Source organism: Setaria italica, chromosome IX, assembly GCF_000263155.2.
Source record: "Setaria italica strain Yugu1 chromosome IX, Setaria_italica_v2.0, whole genome shotgun sequence".
Taxonomy (NCBI): domain Eukaryota; kingdom Viridiplantae; phylum Streptophyta; class Magnoliopsida; order Poales; family Poaceae; genus Setaria; species Setaria italica.
The window spans coordinates 17,280,553-17,302,031 of NC_028458.1; the positions used below are offsets into that span (position 1 = coordinate 17,280,553).

General features: G+C 48.7%; 4 protein-coding genes and 1 long non-coding RNA gene across 9 annotated transcripts; 2 read left to right on the top strand and 3 right to left on the bottom strand.

The window, feature by feature from the left end:
• Positions 1 to 1,678: 1,678 nt before the first annotated feature.
• LOC101786314 lies at positions 1,679 to 5,018 on the top strand. The gene is made up of 4 exons (XM_004982877.3): positions 1,679 to 1,901; positions 2,044 to 2,755; positions 3,260 to 3,346; positions 3,466 to 5,018. The coding sequence occupies exons 2-4, from the start codon at positions 2,351 to 2,353 to the stop codon at positions 4,630 to 4,632; spliced, it is 1,659 nt and encodes a 552-aa protein (XP_004982934.1). The 5' UTR covers positions 1,679 to 1,901; positions 2,044 to 2,350; the 3' UTR covers positions 4,633 to 5,018.
• A 1,333-nt stretch (positions 5,019 to 6,351) lies between these two features.
• On the bottom strand, positions 6,352 to 10,335 carry LOC101786965. Of its 4 annotated transcripts, none has more exons than XR_002675844.1 (8): positions 9,532 to 10,322; positions 8,835 to 9,420; positions 8,297 to 8,370; positions 7,730 to 7,853; positions 7,484 to 7,608; positions 7,266 to 7,371; positions 7,024 to 7,158; positions 6,352 to 6,679 (listed from the first exon to the last, which is right to left on the bottom strand). It is a non-coding gene; the product is annotated as an uncharacterized LOC101786965 (long non-coding RNA). The 4 variants fall into 4 exon arrangements; XR_001162955.2 differs by having other exon boundaries at positions 7,266 to 7,608; positions 8,835 to 8,887; positions 9,346 to 9,420; positions 9,532 to 10,269; XR_002675845.1 differs by having other exon boundaries at positions 7,266 to 7,608; positions 7,716 to 7,853; positions 9,532 to 10,335.
• Positions 10,336 to 11,640: 1,305 nt separating this feature from the next.
• On the bottom strand, positions 11,641 to 14,778 carry LOC101752828 (ketohexokinase). Of its 2 annotated transcripts, none has more exons than XM_014804567.2 (12): positions 14,484 to 14,778; positions 14,293 to 14,382; positions 14,138 to 14,215; positions 13,931 to 14,005; positions 13,689 to 13,741; positions 13,362 to 13,512; positions 13,032 to 13,148; positions 12,766 to 12,892; positions 12,569 to 12,654; positions 12,324 to 12,459; positions 12,110 to 12,162; positions 11,641 to 12,023 (listed from the first exon to the last, which is right to left on the bottom strand). In XM_014804567.2, the coding sequence occupies exons 1-12, from the start codon at positions 14,640 to 14,642 to the stop codon at positions 11,943 to 11,945; spliced, it is 1,206 nt and encodes a 401-aa protein (XP_014660053.1). In that variant the 5' UTR covers positions 14,643 to 14,778; the 3' UTR covers positions 11,641 to 11,942. The 2 variants fall into 2 exon arrangements, with proteins under 2 accessions (XP_014660053.1, XP_014660052.1); XM_014804566.2 differs by having other exon boundaries at positions 12,569 to 12,672.
• Positions 14,779 to 15,482: 704 nt separating this feature from the next.
• Positions 15,483 to 17,116, top strand: LOC101753652 (60S ribosomal protein L21-2). Its single transcript, XM_004982882.3, has 2 exons — positions 15,483 to 15,804; positions 16,649 to 17,116. Exons 1-2 carry the CDS (start codon positions 15,568 to 15,570, stop codon positions 16,904 to 16,906), a joined length of 495 nt encoding a protein of 164 aa, XP_004982939.1. The 5' UTR covers positions 15,483 to 15,567; the 3' UTR covers positions 16,907 to 17,116.
• A 1,395-nt stretch (positions 17,117 to 18,511) lies between these two features.
• Positions 18,512 to 20,784, bottom strand: LOC106804122 (beta-amylase 1, chloroplastic). The gene is made up of 3 exons (XM_014804565.2): positions 19,825 to 20,784; positions 19,625 to 19,735; positions 18,512 to 19,538 (listed from the first exon to the last, which is right to left on the bottom strand). Exons 1-3 carry the CDS (start codon positions 20,557 to 20,559, stop codon positions 18,753 to 18,755), a joined length of 1,632 nt encoding a protein of 543 aa, XP_014660051.1. The 5' UTR covers positions 20,560 to 20,784; the 3' UTR covers positions 18,512 to 18,752.
• Between the last annotated feature and the right edge of the window lie 695 nt (positions 20,785 to 21,479).

Below are 21,479 nucleotides of genomic sequence, written 5' to 3' on the forward strand. Positions count from 1 at the left end.
CTGTTACAATGAGAGATGTAACAATAAAAACCAAGTATCAAATGTACATGTAATAAGTTGTTCTTTGGTGAGATCATTATATGACTTGGATCCAAACATCAACGTCTTCAACCCCTATCATACAGCGGCCTCCGCACCTAAGTGTCACTCCAAATATTTAGATTCAAACATAAATATCTCAACAACAAAAAAATAATACAACTATGCTTTGTTTTTAATGAATAAAAACTTTGAACTCATAAATCTAACCCTAAACTTGTAAAGTACAACTTGCGGTTGCAAGTTTGGGCTCAAAATGTTGGCGATGATATTAGGACTAAAATCTCAATCCAAACAAGTTGAAACATTTGAATATATACATTAACTTTGTAATAAGAAAATATACTTTAAAATCATATGCATATAAGTTCAACTTGGAGTAGCAAAGTTTGAATTCATTTCGTATTTAGTCGTTTGTGAGAATAAGGTAGGGCGTTAGAGGTAGACAATACAACAACCAAGATAGAAGATAGGGGAAATATGGCATGTAGGATGTCCGAATGTGTATCCAGTACACACATAAAATGAAAAATAGTGACAGGTGGAGCAAAATGATGATTTCCTATGTGCTATTAGTTCATATAACTCACCACAATGAGTCTAATGAGTTAATACATCGAAATAGACAAACTGACAAAGCTAAGACACTTAGAAATCCAACAATTGAAGTAGAGAAGATAGTTTAAGAAAAAGTGGGAAAAATTCTCCTTACGATGCCAAAGGGACATTGGCATGAATGCTTTAAATATCGCCTCCCTTCAATCGTTAAGAAAAAACATTCTAACAAAGCCCTAATTGTTTTTGGATGGAGCTTCTCAAACTTGCAACCACATCATCCAACCAAATGTATAACACAAATACACGATGCACTGTATTCATTTCACCATCAAGCTAATTTGCTCAAATATTTGAAGCTTCCATTTAATTCTTATCAAGGGCAGCGGCCATTTGAGACTAGAGACATTTGGAGGTTATTGAGTCAAGCCAAGTGAGGATGCCGGTGTGACGGGCTCGCTGGAGGAGGCCACCGAAGGACTGGCTCAAGGTTAATACTGACGCGTCTTATATGATGACTTCTGCATCAGGAGCAAGCAGTGCAGTACTAAGAAACTCCCGAGGTGAGGTGCTGGCGGTGATGGCGCGAGCCTATACCAACGTCGCGGATGTGATCACAGTAGAAGCATTGGCGCGCGCGGGATGGAGTGTTGTTGGCTCTTGAGCAAGGAGCAACGAGGGTGATCTTGGAGATGGATAACACCCAGGTGGTGAACCTCCTACTTTCAAATGAAGGGATTCGCAGTGCTATTTCGGGTGTTTGGCACGAAATCACGGAGCTTTGTAGTTTGTTTGTTGCTTTTGATATTTCTTTTGTTTCCAGAGGGGGCAATGAGGCAGCTCACAGGTGTGCGAGTATGCCATCGGAGTCCTCCCCTTCTCTTAGTTGGGTCGGCTCTCTCCTAGTTGGCTTATGGAGATTGCTGCCAAAGACTGTAATGATACTATGAATCAATAGAAGCTCTTGTGAGTTGCCCTGAAAAAAAAGTCAAGCCAAGTCAATCCCCAAGTGGATCCGACTCCACAACCCGTAACCCGCTCCCCTGCCTCAACGGACCACGGGGCGGCCACCTGCACGGGACGGGAGCGCTATATCAGAGGGCCTGCAATTCTCTGCCATGGCCCATAGGAAGATCGTTAGAGCGATGCACAGTAGCGGCGGAATGAATTAACAGCAGCATCTCTAGGGAGATTTTCGGCAGAGGTGATGAACTGCTTCGCCTGCTATCTCCCCGGGACGCCAGAAAGAAGTGATCTTTCTCTTCTCCCCTCTCCCTCTCCACCGAGGGGAGAGAGGACTGCTTAAGGTTTGCACACTTCTCCTCCCCCTGTGCGCGTTTGTGTTTGCTGTTGTTAATCGTAGCATCTGCGGTTCTGAATCGGCTTCCTCCAGCGATGTTGATGGTTTGGTGTGGTTCTTCTCTGAATCTGTTGGTTTCACCGTTTCAGGCACTTTCCCCACCCCATCGCCGCCGGATTTCGCCGTTATGCGGTGACGCCCTTTGCGTCGACGAGCAAATCGGCTGCCGGATGAACTAAGATTTGCGTTCTGATGGGATAGGGGATGCCCCTGGTCAAGTTTCTTGGGAACCCTCTCCGGTTCTTGATCCATGGCGGCTGGTGACATGTCGAGCTCACCTTTCCCCGGCTAGCTTTGTGTCGGGGGAGTGTTTCTTGGTCCCTCGGGACCTCGTTAAGTTGTTCATTTAGGGGGAAATCTGTGGGGCGGCTTAAGGATTTCTGATTCGCGGTTCGGATGGCGCCGGTGGGGGGTGTTGTGGACATCAGCTCCGATGAGGAGGACTTCCTCATCAGCGACGCCCTCGGGTCCATCGACCCCGCCGGATGGACGGCAGACCTTTTCGATGTGGATGATGATGCAACCGGGGAGGATTTCGATGACCTCATGGTTATGAGTGAGATATCTGCTCCACCGGTGCTGCAGCAGACAGCCAAGCCTGATGACCTTGTGTTTATGAGTGAGTTGTCCAAGCCTGCGCTGCAGAAGAAGGCCAATGCTGATGGTGGTTGTGATGAGGATGATGATGACTGCGTCGTCCTAGATGGTGACCCTGATAAGGCGGTTACCCTTGCCGATGAGGAGGGTAGCGCGGGAGATGGCAGCTCGGATGAATTGCAGATAGTTGCGGAGAAAGGCCCGGTATTTGATTCCTTCCTTTTTTATATGTAGCACTAGCACTGCATTTTGTACATTCCATAAAAGACCTTTTTATATTTTACAGCATGTATAGAGAGTTGAAATGTTGAATCATTGAGTTGCATTCATGTATTAGTAGAAGCTTTGCATAAAAGGCTAATGATTCCCTATGTTTTAAGCTATGTGTGTTGTAGTTATCTTCTGCTGATTTCTTGTTATGTCTATGTGTGGCTGAGAAGGTGGTTAGTTTCCGGCAGCATGTAGTACTTTGATTGCATGTTGTTAATGTTGTGGGATGTACCCTGAGGTGCATATAATGTGGAAGTGCTTGAACATTCATTACTCTAATGTGGAATGATGTACTTAAGTGCATATGTATTTCTGTCTATATCGGTTCATATTGATATTGCCGGGCTTTGTTCATGTCAAGTCTTTTCGTAGAAACTAATCTATCTTCACTAGTATTCTTTTATTATTTATTTTTAACAATTGTCTATTCTTTTGCAGATAGCATGCAGGGACTTCCCTCATTCACGCCATTTATGTTCAAACTTGCCATTCAGCACTACTTCTCATGCAAAGCATTGTGGCATGGTCAGTAACAAACATTTTTCACTCCCTGACATTGTTGGCAACATAATTAGTTAAACATGCTAGCAGAGTAACCAATAAATGTCTTTAATGCAATTGTATGGTTGTTTTCTCAAATGCAGTGCCACTGTTTTGTATGTGACGCTCCAGCTCCATGCAAATATTGGGGTAACAGTACATCATCTAATGATCATTGCCATGCTACGGATAAGGAGCCGAAATGGAAACTGATGAGGCAAGTATTCAGGAGCACCCAGCTGCCAGCATCTGCTCCAGAAAAACTCCCCAATGACTTGTACTCAGCAAGGCATTTTGCAGCCCCTCAATTGCCTCCGTCTTCTGTATTGCATGCGGGTCACCCTCCTCTTGCCATCCAAAGCCCTCTTCTTAATGAAGGGAGCCAAAACCAACAAAGGCATCACTCAGTAAGAGTCTCACTGAGCGTAGGTGGAACAGTCAGTTCACCAAGGGCTGGAAGAGGTACTTGCAATGCTCATATTACTCAAAATACTCATTCACGTGCAATTTTCAAAAGAGCAGGGGCTGTTTCTCCAGGCTTTGCATCCAAAAATGCTAGCCAATTTGGTGCTGCTTGTCCAGATAATTCCCTGATGGACCAGGCATTGCCGCATGTATCTCAGGCAGCTCATGTGGCACCGACAACCAATGCTTTCACTGGAACTGCTCAGAACAATCCTTTCCAGAGATCTTTCAGTGCACCAACAGCATATCAGGTGCAGCAAGGTCAGCCAGCGGCATATTATCAGGTTGCCACAAACGGGATGGATGTCATAGAGCCACAACTTTCGCGGTGCACCTCGCTGATAACTGAGAGAACACCATGCCTACCAGAACCAGTAACAGATGTTGGCACTAAAAGCTGGGAAGACATACTTGCTACCGTGGCATCTGATCTGGGGGTAGCAGATTACGATATCAGCACCACTGAGTCTCCACATGTAATGACCGACTCTCAACCTGTGCATTCCCCAGCAAACCAGGGGTTCAGTCTTCAGCATGAGTCTGTTGCTGCAATGGAGAACTTGATGTCTTCTCATATGCATGACTTATCCAGTCACACAACAGTTAGCAATGTTCAGGCAAATAGTCCCTTGGAAATAACAGAGAATTGGGGCATTAGTGGAAGCAGTCCTGTTCCTAACGAAGCTCGCCTGAATGATTTTGCTAGTGCCCCTGCTGATGTGTTATCGGTAGAAGCTGCTACTCATCAGCTTGAGGTGTCAAGGCTGGAATCTGCAGACATACTGTTTGAGTTTGATTGGAGTTAAGCAGTGTCTGGCTGCACTTGCATTTCATGGGCACCATGAAACAATTGATTGGAGTTAAGCGGTGTCTGGCTGCACTTGCATTTCATGGGCACCATGAAACAATAAAATCGATGGCACCAACGTGCCTCTCTAGGTTTCCTTCATAGGAGACAGAGTACATGTTCCTTGTACAGTATGTAGAATCTGTGGTAGGAGTGTCTTGCTATCTATGCTGCTGTTAACATGTCGCCATGTCAGTCGAACTTGTGTCTTAGCCTCTTTAGGGGTTAGATGTTACGCCTAGTACGGCTTTAGATGTTAACAGCTATCCCCCCTGAAGTTGTGGGGGGCCAGAATTTCAATCCTCGTATTGCTCGTCATATATCTATGGTTCATACTTCATAATCTGTTGCCAAAATGTGTTCGAGGTAGTACCCTCAACCGTAGCTACCTCCTTATAATCTGAATGAACTTTTCAGGTACAAAATGGGTGAGTTGGATATCAATCCCTTTGCTGGTGGATGATATATCCAGGTACAGAGAGTTGAGTTGGATATGCAGGGCCCAGGAGCTGGAATTAGACGCAAATGCTTGGTTTTGCTGATCCTTTATCAACAGCACTTGTTCTGTTCTTCAGTTTTACAGTTTTTCACATTTCAGTCTGTGTGCATAGAGCAAGCCCTTGGTTCCTTCCTGTCACTGTCTGGAATCAGGATGGATCGAAGGCGTAGTGCATGTCGACGGCGGAGACGATGTGCCAGGTGCACCGCGTCCCCCTGGAGAAGACGGACGAGGTCACCGGCGCCGAACTGGACGGCGCCGTCCGGCGAGCCCTCCACGGTGGCGCTCACCCTCCCCCTCACGACGTAGCACGTCTGCCGCGCGCCGTAGCTCACCGCCCCACCTGCAACGTGTTCCAACAACCGCAGGTGACGTCACGTGTTTCCTAACAGCGTTATCGTGCCGTCTCAGGGCGTGTTCTCTCAGCAGCTTCGGTTCCTCTTGACACCCACCTAACGCGTTAATGTAGAAGCACTGTTCATCATTCCGATGAACAGGTACGCTCTCCCCCTTCCTCCCCTCACAGCCGTCGGAGGAGCTGGAAATTGTGACTCCTTCAACTCCAGCTTGCTACTGTGGCCGGTATCAGGTGGAGCCGGAGCAAGGAGCCCAACCAAATCACTTGGGCAAGGACCTAACGCCGAGCTCCTTCAGGCAAGCCGGCGGCGGCCTCCGCTCGACGGTGACCGTGACCGTGACCGTGGCGGCGCGCGTCGACGGCGTCCGCGCCTAGCGCTGCGGAGCCGGAGCTCGAGGCCATCGACACTGCAGAGAAGCAATCAGACGAGGCGGAACGAAGCCGTTCTCGCTGCAGTGCTGCGATCCGATTCAGTTGGGTTCGGTTTGGTTTATATCAACATGACGGCAGAAGAGGGGAAGTTGCAACTTGCAAGCTGATTTGGAGTTGGGCTCTCCCCAAGCCCACGCACATTCCACGACTTGCCGCCGCCGTGCACCGCACCTCGTCACGTCGGCGGCGGGCGCCGGGGTCGCTTGTCCGTCGCGTTGACCCAAGCGCCCGGTCCACGACGTGGCGAAATCGGATTGGGCCCAGCAATACAACCCCAAGTGTTGACCGCATACAAGTTCACAATTCTCTTTATAAAAAAAAGTTCAAAATTCGGAGGCTGCTACGGTCTCCTTTTGCAACCACCGTCCTTGATGGTGACCAGTTCTGAATTTTTAAATAGCATTCAACTCAACTCACACATTCACCTGTTCTGCACATCCGAATTTCAGAGGGTTTGCCCTGGTCTATTTTATTCAACCAAACAGTACTTCTAGAAACACATATTCAAGTGGCCAAAAATCAAATAAAAAAAGAGGGAGAAACTTCCAATTTCTTGTGCTGAATGATACTGTAGCTCACCAGTCACCATGTATCAACCTGTGGACTTCTGAACAAGGCGGCGGTTCTTCTATTCCGGGTCATTTTTCTATAACTGACAACACAAATGGCCAGCCAGGGTAGAGGTAGACCAGCCCAGCACCGATGCTTGATGCCCGCCTGAAACATGAACAGAAGGACAGCATGATCAGCTCAACCAGGGCCAGCGGCAACTGTGAGTAAAGCTGAGGATAGCCCTGTGGAGGATGAACAACAGAAAGGTGAGCTCACAAAGGTAAAAAGAAGTATTATATCGGATGGTTTAAAAGGTGATACAGTCATAAGTGATTGTTGGATATGTATGCGCATAAATCATGTAGGACACATACTCTTAGTATCAATCAAACCTAGCAATTCCAGCAGAAGCAAAACGGTTTTGGTATTTTGTAAGCTAAGAAGGATAGACATAATGCAGAAAAGGTTCAAGATAGAAAGGCATTCTTGAGGGAGCTGCAATTCCTCACCGTGAAGTACTACTCCTATGAATGCATCCCCACAACCAGTGGTATCAACAAGCTCTGAAGCGGAATGGTCTCTGCTGTTCCTATCAGAAGTCTTCCGAATACTGTCCCAAGCCCTCTTGCAGAAAAACTCAAGAACTAGAATTTGAGCAAAATAGAAAAGAGAAAAGAGTAAAAGAGGTGCCGGGGCAATTTATCACAGTTTGGACGAGTCAATAATCTGAAAAACAGAAGCATTCTTAGACCTTGAAAAACAGACAAGTCGGCAGGATGCCATCTCTTTTTGTACTTCCATCTTTAGGGACTCTGCAACCTTTTCTATATCTGATGCACCTATTCCAGAATCATCACCTATTTAATATACAACATCAGGTAAATAAATTGAAGTCTCAAAGCAAACATGTGCCCATTACTGGATCCTAGCTGTTGTTAAATTCATCCTGGGAAAACCAATATTGACCACCTTTGCTCCTCTCAAGCATTGTGCAGCCAATTACCCCAAGGGTTAAAAATACAAATTTTGCACGAGGAAATTGGAGAAGGGTCTCTAGTAGTGCGCATGGTACAGATGAGGTTGATGTTCACTTCCTAAAATAGGAAAGTCACTTTAATTAGCATGTGGGCAAAAACTAATGCAGCCGCACTAAAATCCAATTTAAACAAGGATATTCATGTCTTTTGAAATTTATTCTGACCTCACAATATTTACCTTTGGAAATTTCCCCAAGCAAACAGTGCAGCTCGCTAGATTGAGATCTTCCAATTCTGCCTTTGTTCTTTCTGGATCCACATCAACCAAAATTGGAATATTCATCTCATCAGCCTGTACATTTCTGGTTTATATCAAGCAACAAATTAAAATATGATTTGTAGTGTTTGGAAGGTTCACTTGTGTAACAGAGTAATTCTGCGAAACTTATATTAGTTTGGTATCAAAGTATATATTAGCCAAATGTTAGAAGCACTGTTTATTGTAATTAGAGAGGTGGGATGGTAAAATTAGGCAGGAAGTTGTACGATTTACTCTACAAGTCTACATAGCTCTCCCTCTCTCTCTGTGCCTCTTTCTTCTTAAGCATATATTTGCAGCAAGCACTAGGTTTACAGACCAAACTATGCCTATTCTATCCAACCCAACCAAGCACCCCGACAGTTCAACCCAACAGTATATGCCCAATAGGACTCTATACTGAACAATCGAGACAACCTAGAAAAACATTAGCATTGTATGGTGTATCAATGAATTGATGTGGCAACACAATAAACAGTAGCTTACCCGCTTAGCAATAGCCAATGCCATATCGTGCCAATATCCATCTAGAAATAACAGGTTTACATGTAGAAGTTTTCCTGCAAGCGCAAAGAGTTATTCATGAAGATATGTTTTTGATGTCATAAAGAGATTTTGTAATATAAGAATGGCCAAATAAATCAATAATGCTATGCTCAAATAAAATCAATAGTTTCAGTTTGAAACTCATGAACTATGAACTATGGTGTTGAAATCTCTGATAAAAACAGAACTAACATTGTGAAGACGCTAAATGGAATGGATTAAATGCATAGATAACTGAAAGATTGATGACTACGCTAGGTTCTGTATATAATAAGATAGTTATTGTTACATTCAGATGAATAGGCCTAATAAATTGTTCGGGAAATCTGTTACCAAACTTTTATTTGAGAAATTTGGCTATGCTCCACATGAACCTTCAGAGAGGACAGAAACAAGGAGGCCATTTTTAATTGTCTCACTTACCTTTGTGGCCGCATAAAGATAATTTGCAAGTAATGACAAAGAGAAGTATTCTTACGTTTTGTTGTCAACAATGACAAAAGTAAATGTCGTGCACCCACCATCAGAAATCTGCAAGCACAAAAAGAATATGAGATAGAGGAGGAAGAAAATTCAGATATTTCACGTATATTGAACCAGAAGCTCTACAAGTCCATCCTTGAACACAAGAACAAACTACGTATTCTTCTAATCCCTTTTACGGGAAAGATGTAATCATCTATGTCATTGTCATCTTAATAGTGAAAGCCATCATCAAAGGTGGACGAAATTTCAGAAATTTCACAAACTTGATATATTGAGCCAGAAGCTCTACATGTTCATCCTTGAACACAAGAACAAGCTATGTACTCTTCAAAAACTTTTTACAGGAAGATGTAATCATCTATGCCATTGTCATCTTAATAGTGAAAGCCATCATCCAATATTTCAGTAATCAGGAAGTAGTTGCCATGATTATTATTAGTACTGAAACAAGGGATATTGCCAGCTTGACTGTTTGTTAAAAGAAAATGGTATCAGATGGGTACTTTTCCTTTTCGCGATCTGACTCGTTTCATTTGATCAACAAAGAGTCAAAGATGCTCAAACCCATCGTCGGCCACCTGAAGAAAACACATAGGCTGGGTGAAATGCATACCAACAGAAGATGAGTAGGTAAATTATACCCTGTGACTGAATGACTCTGTAAAGTCTAATTGGTGGAAGCAGAGTACCTTGGAGATGAGCCTCGTTGTTGAGGGATAGTCTGGCGGCGCGGGGAGGGGGGGTCCAACGAACCACGACGCGGTCGTTCGCAGAGAGGACGGCGGGGAGTCGGCGGCGCCCCGACCCCGAGGCGACGCGGAGGCCCAGGCCCAGGCTGGGAGGCGCGGAGCGGAGGAACCCATGGCGGCTGGGCACGGCGGAGGAGTGCGGCCGGAGAGGGGGCGCTGGTGGCGGCGAGCAGGAGCAGGGGAGCAGCGGCATGGTGGCATTGGGACACAGCCCTGCGCCCCTGCGAGGACGGATAGCGGCGCAGTTGGTGGGAGCGACCGAGCAATGATGGAGGAGTTCGTCTGCTGGCGCCGACCGCCCTCTCGCGCGCTGTCGTGCAGTCATGCTGTGAGCGCCGCGCGTCGAGAAATTCTCGCTCCTCGGAGGAGTCGTCTGGGCTCGTGATCCGAAAGCTCGGCGAACATCAGGATTGGGACAAGGAGCCGTCCGGCGCGACGTGATCACGTAACTGCGTTAACACGGTGGAATTTTCTGCCAATGTTTGGATAAATCTTCGAGTTCCAAAGCATGTAGGAGCAGTTTGTTACGCATGGTGTTTGTCTGGATGTTGAGCGCTGCGTTTCCAAGATGTCAGTATTAGAAGATATATTTGTAACGGATTCAAATGTAATCTATCTACGAGTTTAAACTACCTAGAGCTGATTAGCTGTAGGAGATAGAGTCCGTATCCATGTAAATAGGAGGATCGGCCAGGTGGTTTAGCGTGGGTTTGGTTTACTGAATCAATACGTACATGCACGACGCCATCCCGGATGAGCGGTTGTCCGCGTGTTTGATTTCCTGCATCGAACCAGATCATCCAGGACACATTCATCCAGGCTATAGGAATATGCCGTCCAGATGCTGAACCGTCCCGTGCGTCCAAAACTCCCGAACCATGCCATCCAGGACGGGCCGAGCGCGGTCGAGAGGAGAACGGTGCTGCCCTTTTGCCGAATCGTCGTCGCCATTCAGGTTCAGATTCAGGCAATCAACACATGAAGGTGTACCAACTCATGCAATTGCATATACAGCCAACTAAATAAAATAATTGTATCATTTAATTCAGAATCATTCCATCCAGGTGAACTATCTCATACATGATCAATTTGGTTCACTCGTCCAAACACATTAAACTCACATTAAACTCGTTAGTAATCCATGGTGGAGATTTCCACCTATATTAAGGTCCCGTTTGGCACAGCTCTGGCTCGTGAAAAAACAGCTCTGGCTCTAGCTCGTATGGAAAAGCAGCTTTTTCTGGCTCTAGCTTATTTTGTACGAAAACGTATGGCAAAACGGCTTCTCCTAGTGTAAAGAAGATGTCAAATGTCCAAAATACCCTTATATTTTTTTCTCTTTTCTTTTTCTTTTTTCTCTTCATTTTTCTTTTCTTTTTCTTTCCTTTATTTTTTTCTTTCCTTGTCCCCTTCTTTTCTTTTTCCTTCCCCTCTCCTTATCCGATCGACCGCTCCTCTCCTTATCCCGATCGGCTGCTCCTCTCCTATCCACTCACCCGCTCCCCCCTCTCCCCCTCCCTCTCTCTCTCTCTCTCGGGCGGAGCAGGAGGCTAGCCGCGGAGCCGGCGGGGCAGCACAGGAGGCTGCCGGCGGGGCGGAGCCAGAGGCTGGCGGGCAGAGCAGGGAGTCCGGCGGGGCGGAGCAGGGAGTCCGGCTGCCCCGACCGCGCCTGCGTGCCGCCAGCTGCCCCGACCGCGCCTGCGCGCCGCCGCGCCGCCAGCTGCCCCGACCGTGCCTAGCCCCATGGCCGCCGCCGCGTCGCGCCGTCTGCGACAGCTGCGGCCCCGTAACGGTGCCGTCCACTGCTCCTCCTCCCGGGACAAAGATGGAAAATGAGATGTTGGGATGAGGAGAAGCCGGTATGAGCCGCTATTTTTGGCTTCTCCCTGGTGGAGAAATGTAGAGAGAGGGATTTTAGGGGCTTTTGCCGGCTTCCTCTTGTGAGCCATTTTGGTTTTATCCGTTTGGCACGGCTTCATCAAAAGCCGCTCGAGAAGCTGCTCAATGAGCCGTGCCAAAGGGACCCTAATACGCAGAGCGGCTCTAGCAGGGTTCAACGCTTCCACAAACTTTTACAGTCAGTGTCGTGGAGAGAGCCGTTCATCAGGAGAACAGTGATCAAATCTGAATGACGGTCCAGTCACGCTGAAATTCCTCCAAATCAGAGTCTTCTCGTCCGGGCTTAAATTGCTTTGTCCAACGAAACAGCGTACTTCTATCGGCTATACCACTGTATAGTACCGTCTACTGTACCACTCTATGAGCTATGATCAAGTCCAAGTGAGGCGTGCGTGTCGCTGATGCTCACGACAATGTCTGATTCTTCTCGCGCCATCTCGACACGCCGTGTATCACAGGTACTTGGCCAGCCGTTGGTCGGACCGCCACGGCAGGCCGGCCCGCGCGCCGATCGCTCGGCATTTGATGCCTGCCTGCAGCAACGTGAACATCTCAATCAGAATCAGGATCAGCCGACCGTCGTTGGCTGAATTTCCATGCCAAGGGGAAATTGGCTTACCACTTGAGAAGCAAACGGGAGCATCTTCTCGGTGGGAATCTCTGTTGACAGAGCTGTGCAGGACGGACAAAGAGAAGCGGTATCACGTCACACAAACACGGTACTCTGGAAAGGCGACAAACTGGTTTCTCGTGGATGTTTTCCGCTACTTATTCAGCAATAAAAGAGCTCCAAAATAGCTAGGGACACTGGGAGAATAGGTTGATTTCCTCACCGTGAAGCACTGCTCCTATGAATGCATCCCCACAGCCAGTGGTGTCAGCAAGCTCTGAAGCAGGGATAACCTCTGCTGTTCCTATCAGCAGCCGTCCAGATACTGTACCGAGCCCTCTTGCAGAAAGCCTCAAGGGCTATAAAACATGATTAAACAAAAGAAAGGTGAAAACACTATAAGAGATTGCATTTGGATGCACCAACAATCTAAATAAAATTTAAAATAAAACAGAAACACCCTCAGACCTTGGATGCTACACAAGTCGGGAAGATGCCATCTTTGTGCAGTTCCAACCTCAAGGAGTCGGCAACAGCCTCTATATCTGCTGCATCTACAACGGAATCGTCACCTATTTAAGATTACAAGTAAATAAATTAACATTCAATTTACAAAAGGCAGCATCTACATTACTTTGACTTGTCCTGAAAACATCTGAACTAACCAGCTTCACTCCTCTCAAGCATCATGCAACCTTTTTCTCCGAGGGTTGCAATGACAAATTTCGCACGAGGGTACTGCAGAAGGATCTCAAGCAGGGCACAGGGTAAGGATGGGATTGAGGTCCAGTTCTGTAAAAATAAGAATATCACTGTCATTAGTATGTCAGCAAACAATTTAATGCAAAGGTACCAAAACATACAATCTAATTAATTATCTAAGACGAGAATCTTCGTGTCTTTTGAAATGAAATATATCATGAATTAGTACCTTTGGAAATTTCCCTGAACAGACGATGTAGCTTGCTAGAATGAGCAAACCTTCTAATTCTTCCTTTGTTCTCTCTTGCTCGGCATCAACCAATATTGGAATATTCATCTGATCAGCCTGTATATTTCTGGTTTATATCAAGCAACTAATTAAGATATCAATTTTCAGCAGGGTTTTCGCATCGCTTCTGTAGCGCGCATGTTATTTTCAGACAGAGTTTTATGCCATAAATGCCTATTTTAGTATGACTGTAATGTATGTATTTATTAGTTACACAGAGCATGATATGATTTTTCAGTGAAATGGTGTTGCATCAAATGAGGTTTTTACCTGCTTAGCAACAGCCAGTGCCATTTCTGGTGAATATCCATCTAGATATAACAAGCTTACATCTTGCAATGCAGCTGATAAACATGACATCGGCAAGTCACTAGGAACCATTGGAGGATCGCCCGGTGTGAGTATACATGTACGAGTTTTCCTACAAAAGCAAAGTGTTGTTATACTACGGACATGTGCATGGTAACTTGTTTATGACGATGCCACAAGGCGATGTTTCAAAAGTTGAATGAGAGTGCCAATGGGCAAACAAACGTAAGTTTAAATGAAGCCACGTAGAAAAACTGAACCAGCAACCAGTAGGATGAATATTCTTACGTTTGCTTATCAATAATGATGTAGACAAATGTTGTGTTCCCACCATCAGAAATCTGCGAGTGTGATTGTTGCATGACGAGAGATATTAGGAACATGCATGGAAGAAAATTATCCGTTTCAGCTGGTGACCTGTTGTTACTTGTTTCTAGGAAATGGATACAGAGCAATTGTTCCTTGCAGATAGCATCACGACTACTGACAATTGATGAACAAAGTTGTGCAAGCTCGTCCTTAGTCCTTACTATGACATGAGATGTGTCAATCCCAGTTTCCTTGAGTTCTGAAAGAACAGTTCCTCCGGTTTCGTCATTGGCCACCTGATAAAAACAAATGAGGGTGAATCATCGAGTGAATTCATTCCTCCCTGTAATAACTGTGAGTGTTCCGGCAGAGTGTACGTGCTTGGTAACAGGCATAGCAGGTGGTGGAAGTAGAGCGGAGCAGTTTACCTTGGAGATCACCCTCGTGTTCAGGCCGAGGCGAGCCGCGGCCGTCAACGCGTTCCCGGCGTTCCCTCCGCCGGATTTCTGCAGCACGACGGCATTGCCAAAGAAAGCACGATGTTGATCAGAGGCCGACGATCGATGACTGGCGATGAGCTCACCTGCAGCTCCCCGGTGCGGATCTTGTCGTCGGGCCGCGGGTACGCGTCCACCGTGGCGAGGTAGTCCAGCGTCACCAGCCCGCACCCCAGCTGCAGCCAAGAAAGAAGAGGAGAGAAGCCGCCGATCAGCCGGCGAGTGTCAGAGGTTCGGAGCCAGAGAAGGCAGAGGTGTCGCCGAGCGGCGTACGCACCACGACGCGGTTGTCCGCGGCGAGGGCGGCGTGGAGCCGGCGCGCGCCAGCACGATGCCCGGAGCGGAGGAGGAAGCCCCCGAGCGCCGCGGCGGAGGAGGAAAGGACTCGGAGTGGCAACGGCGGCGGCGAGCGCGGGTTGGGGAGAAGGAGCGGCATGGCGGTGGCCGCCCGGCGCCCCGGCCGGCGATGGTACGTTGGAGACCTGAGCGGGCGGAGCTCGGCAATTGCAAAGTTTGCTTCGAATGCTGGTGGTGGGAGTGGGAGTGGAGCGGCCGAGAAAGGAGGAGGAGCAGGCCCCTTTTGGTTTGTGTTGGGCGCCGGCCGCCGCCGAGTGGTCCGCGTTGCTGGATCGGATGGGGTGGGTCGTCGAGCGGTGGCTCTCATGTATTAAAATTACGAAAGTCTCCATCTCTCCTCTCTTACCAAGTTGATGTCAGCAATTTTAATGATGTAATATAGAAGTCGATGTCAGCAATTTTGATGATGTGATATAGAAGTTAATGTTTATGAAACTCTCGCAGAAACCTCAATTGAAACTGACCTCATGCTAGACGCCGGTCGCCGTGCGCGTCCAAGGGATCGCCGCTCGGCGGGGAGCGGGCTCGTGGGTGAGTCGTGAAAGCTCGGCAAACGTCATTTCGTCCGACGCGTAGTTCTTCCCGAAATCGTGTACGGGGTCGAGCTACCATGCATAGAGTTTTCTGTGAATTTCTATAGGTCCGAGAGAAAAATCGTTGGTCTCGAGAACGGCTCAGAATCATATGGATTGTGCAAAGCAATCAGAGGAATCAGGATTTCAGGATTACACAAACAAGTGCAGCATGGGTACGTAAATGGCTCAACTATACGGCCCAACACGAGCCTGTTCGTACCACAAAGTCCAACACGTGCCACAGGTAGCCCACTCAAACTAGCCCAGCCCAACACCAGAACCGCATCCAGCCCGGAGCCATTCCCAGTCCCACCCCACCTATAAAACCGTCACCACCCCCAAACCCTCGCAAACCCTAAGCGCCCGCCTCCCACCCTCTCCCGCCGCCGCCACCGCCGCCGCCGCGCGAAGCAAGCAGGAGCAGCCAGGATGCCGGCCGGCCACGGGCTGCGCTCGCGGACGCGCGACCTCTTCGCGCGCCCCTTCCGCAAGAAGGGGTACATCCCGCTCACCACCTACCTCCGCACCTACAAGATCGGCGACTACGTCGACGTCAAGGTGAACGGCGCCGTCCACAAGGGGATGCCGCACAAGTTCTACCACGGCCGCACCGGCCGCGTCTGGAACGTCACCAAGCGCGCCATCGGCGTCGAGATCAACAAGCAGGTATACGACGCAGATCCCCTTTTCGCTCGCTCGCTCGCTCGCTACTGGGGTGATTGGGCGGCACCGCAGCTGCTCATCTGATTCTGTTGGGCTTTTGCCTTTTGTCGTTACCATTTAGGAATCGGAAAGTTCTGTATGATTTAGAATGGAGATAAGGCTGTGGTGGTATGTTGTAGGTTTACATTTGTAGAATTTGTGCATTTCATTGATTGGTTCAGCGTGACATTTGGTTGTAGTTGCTGAAATGGGCAGCTAGACGCCTAGACCCATTTCTTTTAAAGGCTGTGCGCAGATCTGTTTGCTTAAGTCCGCTTAGTATGGTCTGGTACTGGTATTATGTGGTAACGTGCTGATTCTAGTTACTTTATGTATGCTGGATTATGTGTGCAGGTTCAATGTGATTCTAGTTTGCCTAAATGTATGATGTTTCAACTAGGATGTTACAGCTTTGTTGTAGGTAGTTCTCTATTGTTGTGATGGAAGTTTTCACGCACTGTATGGATCAATATGTTTTTACAAATTACCAAGTTCGAGTGTTTTCCACTTCTATGCCAAGAGTTTCTTTTGCTTCCACATGGCAATGGATCAAAATACTTCTATCATAATTTGTGTGCATTTGTCTTGTGAACACAATGTTCATCTGGTCAAATCTGATCAGCTGAAGGTATTAATTGGTTGATTGTTGCATAATCACAATTGTTCCTGATTAACCCCTTCCAACACTTGGGACACTTATGCATTACCTCAGCAACATTTGTAGTATTGGTTTGTGTGCCTAGTTAACTCAGCAATTATCAGGCTGAATCTATGTATACATTCTTCTGATAAATTACTGCATTTTCAGGTTAATGGCCGCATCATCAGGAAGCGTATCCATGTCCGTGTGGAGCACGTCCAGCCGTCCCGCTGCACTGAGGAGTTCCGCCTGAGGAAGGCTAAGAATGACCAGCTGAAGGCAGACGCCAAGGTGCGTGGTGAGGTCATCAGCACCAAGAGGCAGCCGTTGGGTCCCAAGCCTGGCTTCATGGTCGAGGGTGCTACCATCGAGACTGTCACCCCCATCCCATACGACGTGGTCAATGATCTCAAGGGTGGTTACTAGGTTGTTTGGTTGGCCTATCTACCTGCACTATCAGTTCTATATCTGTGTTACTCTAGTGCGTACAATTTTGCTCGCTCCGAGCAGTAGTCTGGACCTATTCTGTCTGTTCCTGTTGAAAGATTTTCCATTCTAGGTGCAAACCTGAGTTCATCAGAACGCTCAATACTGTTATCTTTGCTTCTGAGAATGAAGATGTGCTTTCCTGAACCACTGCCTCTTGGAGAAGGTGCTGTTTTGCAGTAATGATCCATTGTTATGAGCACTCATGTCTGTTGGATCATGATAGTCGCTTGCATCTGGATCCATAGTGATCTCCATTCTTGTTTCCTCGTCAACGACTATTTGTTTGTTCTTGTGTATGTCCGAGTGCTGCAAGCTAACTGACTGACTATGGTTGTGTTAGTACCCATTTATGGTTTTGTAGTTACCCATAGCGTCGAAGTATGGATGATTGTCGATGATATGACGTAATTGTCTCCTAACCTATGGATGTGTTTAACTTTACCCAAGGAATCACTCTGCAATTCTGTGCGTCCCAAATAGCATTTCGTGTTAGGAAAATATTATTTAGGTTGGTATAGCAAGATAGGACATGATCAAATTGCGTGATTAGGGGTAGGTTCGTATAGCAAGATAGGACGTGATCATATTCAGTGATTAGGAAAATCTTGGGTAGTTTCAGATAGCAAGATAGGACATGATCATATCCAGTGATTAGTGCAACTGTGCAAGTGATATAACTCAGATCAAAGTAGATTCAGGCTAAATAAAATATAAAATAAAGACTTGGTACATATTTACACTAACTATCGCGGTCATCGTTTTTACAATCTCATCATGTGTTTTTGCGGGCAACCAACGAGTGTATTCTCAACCTCGCTGATAAGCACTTGAGCAGAATCATGTTCCAAGTGATCTCTATCTAGCTTGCTTACGGGTTTGGTTGCCCTCTCACAATGCGCCGAGAACTAAAGCAAAGATGGAGCATGATATGGGCCAAACAAATTTCAAATGCTCTAGATTTTTGAAGCTGCAAGTAGTGTGTAAGCTTGACGCGAGTTTATAGGAGACTTTGTATCAAACAGCCGCTTACATGAGTACCAAAATGGCAAAGTGAGCCAATTTGGCCGCAGCTACCATTTAGCATCTCCGATCAAAGTTCAGTTCCTGCATTTATAACACGACCTAAGTAGTTAACATTCTCGACGAAGATAATATATTTGGTCCTTTTCGTCAAAAAAATATATTTGGTCCTTGTAGGTGCCGTGGTACTGTATTCCTGGTTGCCGTTGCAGCGTTGCTCCATGAAGAACATACCACCGCATTCTGAGGCTCTGAGCCCAATATTAGAGACTTCCGCATTGTTTCTTCATGGACAATTTTACTAGTGCTATTAGAGACTCCAATGGAATGAATGCAATATGACTTCTATTGCAATAGTGATTTACAGACATCCATAAAAATGTTGCGGCCGGCTCAAACACGGGCCGTCGACCTCTAGCAGCCTATCGGCCGGCCAAGCAACAGGGCAGAGCAGAGCAGATGAGAGGAGAAAGAAGACTGGAAGCAGCACCGAATCAGCCAGTGCAAGAACACAGCGTTTTCTGCGGATTTCTGCAGAAACTTCTGGATATATTCCCCGAACAAGCCCCGGCGACGATCGTCGGAGCCTGAGAACGTGACAAAAAAAAACACCATTTTTTTTTGTCCTCCCCTCCCTTTCCCTCCCGCCTTGGTCACAATCTCGTCTACGCGTAACCGTACCCCGAGAGATCGCTCGCCGTCGACCTCCGAGCACCCTCCCTCCCAAAGAAAACCCCTACACAAAGCGATGGGAAACCTCAGGTCAGCTCCGCAGCGCGACGGCGGCCTCGTGCACCAGCGAGCCGGTGGCCTGCGCGACGCTTCGCGCCTCCCGCTCCGCGGCCTCCCGGCACGACCCGGCGCCGTCCATGCGGCGCACGAAGGCGGCGAACCGGTGCCAGTTGTCCGGGTGGAAGAGGTCGGCGCCCATGCGCAGGTACGTGAACGCCACCATCCGGTCCTCGGCGGCGCGCTCGGCGGCCGTGGACACCACCTGGTCGTGCGCCGCGCCGTCGTACCGTGGCAGCGCGTTCTCGCCCGCCAGGCCCACGCCGGCGGCGCGCGCCGCCGCGCCCACCTGCCGCACCAGCGCCTCGGGCATGCACTGCGCGTCCTGCGGCTGCTCGTGGTCCCGCATCTCGACGCAGGTGAAGTTGAGCACGGCGCCATGGCGGGCCAGCAGCCGCGCCACGGGGAGGTACCCGTCGTGGTGCCGGGTGTTGTAGTACCCCGCGGTGAGCTCCGGCGCGTGCGACCGGGTGCCGTAGTGCCAGTGGATGCCGGCGACCTTCACGGAGACCTCGACGGGGGAGGCGGAGAACACGGACGACGCGCCGGTGAGGATGCGGTCGCCGTGCTCCATGAGCATCTGCGAGTACCACGACAGGAAGAAGTCGCCGTACTCGGTGCTCCACCCGCCGTTCTCCCGGCGGAAGAAGATGGTGTCCTCCGGCCAGTTGTTGTAGCTGCCGGCGTCCGTCGGCCCGCCGTGGCCCCACTCCGGCTTGCCGGCCGCCTCCGCTGCCGCCTTCAGGCTGCTAAGCATGTACTGCACACGCCAAACATCATCCGTGTCAGAAATTCTTTTTTCATTTTGGTTGCGAATCCGACGTGTCAATCATCTGAAAACCATACCCTGTCGTTGCATTGGAAGGCGCCGATGCCGGGGAACCTCCAGGTGCCGTTGCTCTCCGGGTAGGACGGGTAGCGCAGCTCGCCGGCGGGGCCCATGCCGACTTGGATTTCCTTTAAATTTCCATGAAGATCCGGTAAGCAAGGCCAAAGCAGAATAGAAATCAGTTTGTGGTGATGAACGGAGAGGAAGCACGACGTACGACGATGGTGTTGCCGAGGTAGTCGGCGAAGTGGTCACGGAAGGCGCGCATGAAGTCGGTGTAGCACTCGACGGGCGTGCGGCCCTTGAGCACGGGCATGGCGTCGCATCCGAGCGAGACGTACTCGAAGTTGCGGCGGCCCCACTGGTCGGTGTAGCAGAGGTCCTGGTCCTTCTCCATCTCCTCCAGCGCCCAGCGCGGCAGCGGGATGTTGACGGAGTCGCCGACGTTCCCGCCGCACTGGTGGAAGGACATGACGGCCTGGACCTTGAGCCCCGTCTTGCGCGCCATCTCCATGAGCTCCGCGTACCCCGCGAAGTTGTACCTCCCGGGGCCGTCGCTCTCGGCGATTCCCCACCACACGTCCACCATGACGCCCTCCACGCCGGCGCTCTTGAGCGCCGCAAGGCTCGCCTGCACCGCCTTGCGCCGGTTCAGCGCGGTGCCGCACTTCTTGACGGTGTCGAGCGGCATCATCACGAACACAGGCACGCCCGCCCTCCTCCTCGAGGCGCGCTCGGCCGCCGCCGCCGCGGCGCGGCACGCCACCGGACGCGCCGGCGCCACCGACGGCTCGCAGCACGCCTGCCGCTGCAGCCTGAGGCCGCTCGACGATGGCGGCGCGCCGCCCGCCTTCCTCACGGAGACGGACGCGGGCGCCGCGGCCGCGTGGCGAGGGGTGCGGGGCGCGACGGACGCCGCGGCGGCGGTGCTCTGAGCAAGGTTGAAGGCCATGGTTTCAATCTGGGTGATTGCCAAACGACGATCGAAGTGAGAAAGTGTTGGGTTTTCTTTTCTTTTCTTGTTGTGGGATCGGATCGGATTTCGGAACGGCTTTGTTTTTTGTTTTGGTTTTGGCGCGGGAGTGATCGACCAGATTGTTGGGAGGAGGAGGGGAAATTGGGGGAATATATCCCAACAAGAATTTATTAAAATTCAATGGGTGGAGGTCGATGGAGGTAAGCGTCGCAGGTGGTGCTGTTCAAATAGGAGGCGAGGGCGGGGGAGGAGGAGGAGAGGAGGGAACGGTCACGAGCGGGGCGCGTGAGCGAGGGGGAGCGCAACACGTGTGTGGTGGCGGGGCTGTGAGGTCCGGATGGGGGCAGGACGGCGAGGGTGGACGGGCGGGATCGTCGGGGACGCGTGCCGCGGGCTTGTGGCCTGTGGGGCCGGGTCTTTGGTAATTCTATGAGGCCACGTGGATTCAGAACGGGATGGGAGAAAGGAATGGGGAGGATGAGGGATGGCCTGGAATTAATCCTGTTATTACGGTAGTACTTAAATTTAGACAAGAAAAAAAAAGTAAAGGAATTTTGAAGGATTTTAATCCAGTAGGAAAATTTCCTATGTATCCCTTTGAACAACGAATTGCATCCTATATAATTCCTTAAGATTCTCATGGGATACATGAATCCATAGAAATTTTAGAGAAAAATTAACGTGAGATCCAACCTCCTGGAAACTTTCCTTTATATCTATCTCTCTTTTCTCATTCCTTTATTTTTCCTATATTGCATCCACACACTATATTACAAACTTTATTACAAACTTTCCTATATTATCAAATCTTATATGATTGCAAATGTTATGTAATTCTATTTCTATATTTTTTCTATTCCTACATTTTGGTATTCTTTCATTCCAAAGAAATCCTA

Excerpts from the sequence above, each read along its gene's own strand:
- LOC101786314 (XM_004982877.3), top strand. The coding sequence starts at position 2,351 with ATGGCGCCGGTGGGGGGTGTTGTGGACATCAGCTCCGATGAGGAGGAC. Across the intron at positions 2,756-3,259 it reads TAGTTGCGGAGAAAGGCCCG|ATAGCATGCAGGGACTTCCC; the intron begins GTATTTGATTCC and ends ATTCTTTTGCAG. Across the intron at positions 3,347-3,465 it reads ATGCAAAGCATTGTGGCATG|TGCCACTGTTTTGTATGTGA; the intron begins GTCAGTAACAAA and ends TCTCAAATGCAG.
- LOC101752828 (XM_014804566.2), bottom strand. The coding sequence starts at position 14,642 with ATGCCGCTCCTTCTCCCCAACCCGCGCTCGCCGCCGCCGTTGCCACTC. Across the intron at positions 14,383-14,483 it reads CCGCGGACAACCGCGTCGTG|CTGGGGTGCGGGCTGGTGAC; the intron begins GTGCGTACGCCG and ends TCTTGGCTGCAG. Across the intron at positions 12,893-13,031 it reads GTTCAGGGAAATTTCCAAAG|AACTGGACCTCAATCCCATC; the intron begins GTACTAATTCAT and ends TTATTTTTACAG.
- LOC101753652 (XM_004982882.3), top strand. The coding sequence starts at position 15,568 with ATGCCGGCCGGCCACGGGCTGCGCTCGCGGACGCGCGACCTCTTCGCG. Across the intron at positions 15,805-16,648 it reads GCGTCGAGATCAACAAGCAG|GTTAATGGCCGCATCATCAG; the intron begins GTATACGACGCA and ends CTGCATTTTCAG.
- LOC106804122 (XM_014804565.2), bottom strand. The coding sequence starts at position 20,559 with ATGGCCTTCAACCTTGCTCAGAGCACCGCCGCCGCGGCGTCCGTCGCG. Across the intron at positions 19,736-19,824 it reads ACCTCGGCAACACCATCGTC|GAAATCCAAGTCGGCATGGG; the intron begins GTACGTCGTGCT and ends GGAAATTTAAAG. Across the intron at positions 19,539-19,624 it reads CCTTCCAATGCAACGACAGG|TACATGCTTAGCAGCCTGAA; the intron begins GTATGGTTTTCA and ends TGGCGTGTGCAG.